Source organism: Tupaia chinensis, unplaced genomic scaffold, assembly GCF_000334495.1.
Source record: "Tupaia chinensis unplaced genomic scaffold, TupChi_1.0 Scaffold000104_1, whole genome shotgun sequence".
Classification (NCBI taxonomy): domain Eukaryota; kingdom Metazoa; phylum Chordata; class Mammalia; order Scandentia; family Tupaiidae; genus Tupaia; species Tupaia belangeri.
This window is the reverse complement of record NW_006159568.1, coordinates 1,085,897-1,093,558: the sequence shown is the minus strand read 5'-3', so window position 1 is coordinate 1,093,558 and position 7,662 is coordinate 1,085,897. Positions and strand designations below refer to the sequence as shown.

The window sequence follows — 7,662 nt, the reverse complement described above, 5'->3', positions numbered from 1 at the left end:
GAAGAGGTATATTTTTGAATAATTTTCCACTGTGTCTATACTTGATCTTAGCCAAAAGTCCAAGAAGCTATTCCTATCTAGTAAATAAATGGTGAAAGATTTGATACTTCTGCAAAGATGTGCAGATGCCAGACATGTACATGATGTGATGATCGGCATGATTAGTTTTTAGGGAAATGCAAACCAAAACCACAGGAGGTTCCATTAAACACCCAGCTCAAGTTAAAGAGAGTGTTGGCAAGGATTTGAGCAACTGTAACTCATAACGTACAGCTGTGGAGTGAACATAGAAAATATAATCAAGTCATGAATACAATCAGGCCTTTCTTTAGAAATTAGGTATACATCTACTACTTACAGTGTATTCATTCCACTCCTAGATGTTTACCCAAAAGAAATGAAAGCATGTGTCTCTACAAAGACTTCAACATTATTGTTCATAGAAACTTTACCTGTAATATCCCAAAATTGGCAACAATGCAAATGCCCATCAACACATGGATGCATAAACAGTGGAATACTACTCAGCAGTAAAAAGGAGCACGTTTTATTGTAGGCAGCATGTGAATTGAAAAGTAATTATGTTAAGTGAAAGATGCCAAATAAGAATTTATACTGTATGATGCTATTTACATAAATTCTAGAAATGCAGAATAACCTAATGACCAATGAATGGTGGGGCAGGGGAGAGAGCTTACAAGGGAAAATGGGGAAATTTTGGAGTTGATGAAAATACTCATCTCATTTTGACAAGTGATACAGGTTCAGATTTATTGTATATCATTATAAAGACTTACAGGAAATGTTTTGTTTTGTTCTCCGTTACAACTTCTTTTGGAGAATAGTAGTGTTTAGTTTTCCTTATACTGAAATTCACAGCTTGCACAGGCGACTGAAATGTTATACATGCGTTTGGACACAATGAATACTACATGTGTAGACAGGTACAGTAATGGCCTTATTTCTTATACTGAGCATTAGCAGTTTCTACTGCCTATACTTTATCAAAGAAATCGATCAAAATATTTTGCCTTTTTAGGAATTTCCGAGTTGAATTTGCACTTACTCCCCTCTGAAATAACCTTTACAAAACATGTACTTATTATAATGTAACATTATGTTTTCTAAAAGACCATACTGGAGTTTTATGTGTTATTTTCCACTGTTTTCTTTTATGTGAGGTCCGCGTGGTCACCTCTGTTAGCTGGTATTCTTTCTTACCTCTCTAGTTTCTCCAACCAGATGGGGGCATTTCTCCAATTTTCATGATATTTCAGGTCTGTTGTTCTAATTCTATATCTGAAAGTTACAAGTAACAGCCACCCATACCATCGATTATATTACCTTGAGTAATTTCAGTGACTGAAATTATAGCTATGAGAGGGACATGCTTTAAAAAGTGTCTTCGTTTTTTTTCCACAGTAATAAAATTCCATTTGTACTGTGCATCACCATTGTGGCATTTGTTCAGCAAATATCCATTGAGCTTGTACAAAGTTCATAGCCTCCTATAGTATGCTAACATGTTCTCCTTTCTAGTTAGAGAAAGCAGTTTTCTAAAAGATCACTTGTAGGGGAAAGGGAGTCTTCCATGGTATATTCTGCCATATGTTTCACGGCATGATAAGAGGCTGTACATTAGCTCTGCTCCTGATAAAATGTTCGATCTGCAATGTCTTTAATCTTTTTTTTTTTTTTCTTATTGACTTGTTTCATCTTCAGTTACATGGAGAAAATATATTCCTTAGAATTTGTGAGAATTACATAAACATATAACAAAGTAGGATTTTTCTCTAAAGAATTACATAAATTTCTAGATTATAACCATTCTTTCTTTTTTTATCCCCTACTCCACACCCTTTCTACCTCCCATAGGTTTATTAATTGGTTTTCTCATCATCTAAGTAATTTCCAGTTCCGTTGGAGCTGGGAAGACTGGTAAGTAGTGGTGTGTGTGTGTGTGTGTGTGTGTGTTTTAAAGAATTACTTTATTTAACTTTATATACTTATTTATTTAAATTTGATCAGGAAGGGACAAAAAGAGAGAGTGAAAGTGAGAAAGCAAGTCACCAGGTCTAGGACTTGAACCATAGTCGGCCATGTGGAAGTCCAGCACTCTTAACCACCACACCACCTGCTGCCCTCAATAGTTATATGTTTTATTCTTCCTTTCTTGAGAGTCAAAGAAATGCTACTGTAGCCAGGAGGTGGTGTGGTGGTTAGGGTGCTGGACTCTCATATGGCCAATTGTGGTTCGAGTCCTGGACCTGGCAGCTTACTTTCTCAATTTTTCCTCTCTCTCTTTCTGTTTCTCTCTGGTAAGTTTGCATGCCCTATAGCAAATTTAAAAATAATGATTAAATCTTTTATAAAAATGTTACTATTTAAACCTAACATAAAAGTAATCTTGGAATCTTCACTGACTAAAATGTTTAGTTTCTTTGATTTTTATTTACTACGTATAAATGAAATAATAGGCAGAAAAAAAAAAACCCTGTTTATAGTTAAGTACAAGTCAACTATAAATACAGAGTAAAAATTTATGAACCTGCATTTCCTCGTTAGGTCAGATTGTCTTGCTCAAGATCCTGAAAGTCCGAAACCAAAGTTTGTAAGAGAAGTTCTAGAAAAATGTATGAGGTAAGTTCTTTGTTCATTTCTGTGGTAGGGACTTTTCCTCTTTGCGATGTGTTTCCAGAATATAATTTTTAAGATCCAAGTACTTTCCCACCTTCTCTCTTACTTTTTAATAAAAATTTAGGCTGAAAAAATACATGAATGATTTTGTATTTATAGAAAAGTTGTCAGGATAGCACAAAGAACCCTAGATTAGATAGAACAGGACCCCCTAGTTAACATTTTATCATGCTTGCTCTAGTGTTCACACCTTTTTCTCCTCTCAAACATCTGTTACACTAGTCTCTTTCTGAACCCTTTGAGATGACACTGCAGACACGACAGCCCATCGTCCTTCATGAAACAATACTCATGTATTTCCCTACGACAAAGCCACTCCCCTCTTAGCCAGATGAGGAGAGACGCTCCGGTACAGTACCAACATAGAGACCCCAGGTATTGCTGGACTTTGCCAGCTATCCCAACAGTGTCTCTCTTTCCTTTCTGGCCCAGAATCCTATCCAGGATCACAGGTAGCATTGAGTTGTCATTCTCTCGAGATTCCTGCAATTTTGAATAGTTGTTATTCTCTATCTTTCATGACTGTGTCAGTTTTAAGGAGTCCAGGTCTTATCTGTCTGGATTATCCTGATACTTCCTCATGAGCAGCATCAGATCTTCCATTATTGGGGTCTCAGTGTGTGATATGAAGAGCTCATGAATGCTACCGTGGTTCATGTTAATCTTGATCACCTGGTTCAGTCAGTGTCTGCCAGGCTTCTCTCCCTTAGCCTCACCATATTCCCCTCTGTAACTGACTAGTTACACTCTTATCCTATTCATCAAATTGTCACTCTCCACTGAAAATCCTACTTTTATTAGATACCACGGTGGTGGTTGCCATGCAATGGTTCTTTTTTCTAAATTTATTAGTGATTGTTGCTTTTGGGTGTCATTGGTTCTAGGCCTTTTTGGTAGACGCACCTGCACACAGATACATCTATAACTGCAGTCATGTACTGTATGATGATACTTCAGCCAGTGGCCACGTATATAACAATGGTCCCATAAAATTTTAATAGGTCACACCATGTAGCTGGGTACATATTAGGCTGTATCACTGAGGTTTGTGTATGTACACTATATGATGTTCACGCAATGATAAAATCACCTAACAACACATGCATTTCTCAGAATATACCTCCATTATGAAGCAGCACATAATTATATTTTCATAACCCTCCGTGTGTGTATATCCCTCCAGTTGTAGCCCAACATCTTGTTTGTTCTAACCTTCCTCTCTGCACTGACTTGTAAATGCTTTCTCAGGCAGTAAGAAACTTGGCTCCTGTTATTCTCAATATTTATTAGGCAGGATATAACCAATCTCCTAACCATGTTGACTGTCTCCTTTGTCCCACCACATTCTACATCCTTGGCCAGCCTAATGGGCTCAAACGCTCTCAGCTCAGCATAAGCCAGGAAGTTGTGAAGTGGGCCTGAATTTTGGTGTACTGTCTTAGACAAAAACTTAAAAGACTTTTTTTTCCCCCTTGTACTTGTTGATAGTCAGCTAAATTGAGTTTGTTAGAGATTGTGACCTGCCAAGGAGGTTGGGTATTACCAAAGAATGGAACTGAGGAAAGATATATTCTGAGGTGGTTATTTGTCTTGTAGGTTGTCTTACCATCAGCGTATATTAGACATTGTTCCACCTACCTTCTCAGCTCTGTGTCCTGCAAACCCAACCTGCATTTACAAGTATGGAGATGAAAGTAGCAGTAAGTAATTGAAATAAAACAAATCCCTCTGTCTAAAAGCACTCAGACTCTGTGTCAGGATTGTCTTTTGTGTTCCCTCTTTGTCTACCTCACATTAAAAGTATATTCTTTCTTTGCTCTGATGATGCGTTATGGTATATCCTAACTCAGATCTTCTACAAGAAGGACTCAGCAGACACTAACCAATGGTAAACACATTGAGTCACATCACATGAGCATTGGTGTTATGTAGCTTCAAGCATGGGAGATTCAGCAAAAGAGAAAAGCAGAAAGCCCTTTTCTAAGTTGGCAGCCTTTACCTTGGTCAAACTCAAACTTACTTTCTACTGTTCTAGGAAGAAGGCAGAGGAAAGGCAAAATGAAAGAAATACATTGGTTCTTTGCTTTTGAGCTTACAAGAGAGTTGAGACCTGCTATAAGTTGTAATTATATCCACTTTCCCTCATGATCATCTTGAAAAATATTACTGCTTATACTGGATTTCAGTTAGCTAAGGGTTGTTAAGGAAGTATTGAAATGAGAATTGTCTCTATTTTATGTGTAAAAACCTTGACCATCAAATGAAACTTTCACTTGTGGTATCTTTATACAATTGAATATTGATCTTGGGATAAAGTGTATTCTGTTTTGAATGGAAAGATCTTTTTTTTTTTTCTTTTTTTTTAAAGTTTCTCAGTTATTTAACTACTTGTAAAACAGTCTTTAAACCTGATCTTTCCCTCCTTCTAATTTTGTGTTTAGATTCTCTTCCTGGACATTCTGTTGCCCTCTGTTTGTCTGTTGCCTTTAAAAGTAAGGCAACCAATGATGAAATCTTCAGCATTCTGAAAGATGTACCAAATCCTAACCAGGATGATGATGACGGTAAGGAATTTAAATGTTTCTTGAATGAAATTCTGCATGGGCCAAGCTAAAACATAAACATGACCCTAGTGATATGAGCTCATTTTAAATCCCATTCAGTGCTCATAAGTCAGTGCATCTGCTGGCCTGTTCAACCTGTCAGTTGTTCTTAGAACCCAGGTGTTTTCCCCTTCTATGTAAAAAGTCCTCTGAAATAGCTCATGTAAACCACATCCTGAACATTAAAAGTAAAATATTCTGTTATCACGCAAGGATTTTTAAATAGTCCCTGCTTACCTTCGAGAAGTTCCTAAATTGGGAAGACTTGATGTTATAAAATTGGATGTTTTCTCCAAATTAAGCTATTATAATAATGTTTAACATTTACCAAGTATCCAACCAGAATCCTTGGGATTTTTTGTGTTTTGTTTGGCAAATTTTATAAGTTTATCTGAGTCAAAAATAGGTAAGGAAAGAAATGATGAGAGGGACAAGCCTAATCACATATTGAAACATATTGTGAAAAGTACAGCAAGTAGAACAATGTGGTTTTGGTGCAGAAAAAGACAGATTAGTAAAACAGATGACAAGTTTGCTAGGACAACTGAAAAACTTCCTGGAGAAATTTTTGGCTAGATCTGTGCAGAAGAGTATGCACATAGAGACGACTTAGGAATCAAAGAAAAACATTAATGCTCTTTAGATATTTATTATTGGGATTTTATTTGAATTTCTCTGAGAAATATTAGAGAAAATGTATTGAGAAAGCAAAATCAAAATGATACTGTTACATTTAGTGTCATTGTCAGACATCTTAGGACATAAACTTAAATGTTAAGGATGTACTGTAAGTGGGGACTTCAGAAAGTTTGTGGAGATGGAATTAAAGTATGAGTTTGGCAAAAAATATATATATATATAAATTTGTATATAGGTTTTTCAAAATACACGTTTTCTGTGAGCTGTTTGAGTATCTGTCTGTCTTTGTTAATATAATACCCTGTCATTCTATAGGGAGGATACAAATAAGGAAATCTGTGTGTGTGTGTGTATTTAATTTGCTAGAAGGCGTGTATGTTTGCCTTAGAGAAAGAGAGAAACAGAGAGAAAGCACCTCCATGGGAATAGTCACACCACAATCCAGTCTCCATTTTGCCTTTTGGGATTTGGGGCACACACACACACACACACACACACACACACACGACATGTTTATCAAGTGGCCTGGTCTGAACTTGAACCATACAGTAGGCCATGTGAGATCCAGCTTCTTTAACCACTATGCCACTGGCTGGCGCATATGTGATATTTTTTAAAGAAATGGGTTATATAGAAGAATTAGGGAAACTCCCATAAAATCAAGAATTAAGATTATGCTTTGGGGCCAGAAAGCACAGCAGTAATGCAACACTCTGCAAGGATGGGCGCATGTGGGGACAGCCTGGGATCACATCCCAGGGCCTCTCTGTGCATGCTGGTATGCCTAGGTATGCCCCTGATCCAGGTTTCCTGAGGCTAGAGGTGGGTTGTGGCATAAGGACCCTGTCAGGGGTGCTTGTCTCTCTCTTTCTCTTGGAAAAACTAAACGTTAAAAAAAGATTATGCTTAGTTTTCTAATTTGAATATTTGAAATCAGTGATGGTCCTCTGTTTTCTTAGTATTAGGGTATGAGCATGCCATCTATTTAGCATTCCAGGTGAGGCACCAAGGAGTTGCTGTACTTTTACGTTTTTCTCTTACTATGAAATATTTTTCAGATGAAGGATTCAGTTTTAACCCATTGAAAATAGAGGTCTTTGTACAGACTCTGCTCCACTTGGCAGCCAAATCATTCAGCCACTCCTTCAGTGCTCTTGCAAAGTAAGTGCTGTAAGAACACACAGCCTTTCTGGGGGACTGGAACTTGGCTCGGTGAACACATCAATGATACAGTAATTTTCACCTAACATTGTTCAATGTGAAGATGTTAATAGTGTTACAGAATTTAATCCAGTGGGTTTGGGTTTGTATAGCTGAAATTCCTACTTCATGGCTTCAGTCCGTCTATATAGTTTGGTATATAGTGGAAAGTACATTTTTTTCCTTTGGCCTTTAGAGAACTAGTAGAAACCCAGTTTCTTATAAGAGTTATGTATATAATCAGAAGCTCCCTCCCTAAGTATCTTCAAAAGAAATTGAGCAGAAATGAGAGCCACCAACAGTTTGGGGAGCCATCCAGAGGCCGGCATCTAAAGACAGAGCTTTCTAATTTGTAAGAGTTCAAGAAGAACACACAAGCACAAAAAAGGGTATATTCCTGGGGCCAACCAGAACTAGACATCTCATCCTAACTCAGCTTCCAAGGTTTTTTCTTACAGGATTTGCTAGAAAGTGCATTGAAGAATACTTCTTCATGTTTGGAGACAGTTCCTTAGCCTTTCCC

The 7,662-nt window shown here is 37.2% G+C and overlaps 1 protein-coding gene across 1 annotated transcript in view; it reads left to right on the top strand.

The window, feature by feature from the left end:
- The window catches only part of NCBP1 (nuclear cap binding protein subunit 1), a 39,966-nt gene that overhangs the window by 22,445 nt on the left and 9,859 nt on the right, over window positions 1–7,662 (top strand). Inside the window, exons 12-17 of the mRNA XM_006143713.1 lie at window positions 880–944; window positions 1,876–1,938; window positions 2,566–2,640; window positions 4,294–4,397; window positions 5,139–5,261; window positions 6,998–7,100. Coding sequence (XP_006143775.1) covers window positions 880–944; window positions 1,876–1,938; window positions 2,566–2,640; window positions 4,294–4,397; window positions 5,139–5,261; window positions 6,998–7,100 — 533 coding nt within the window. The remainder of the gene's footprint in view (window positions 1–879; window positions 945–1,875; window positions 1,939–2,565; window positions 2,641–4,293; window positions 4,398–5,138; window positions 5,262–6,997; window positions 7,101–7,662) is intronic.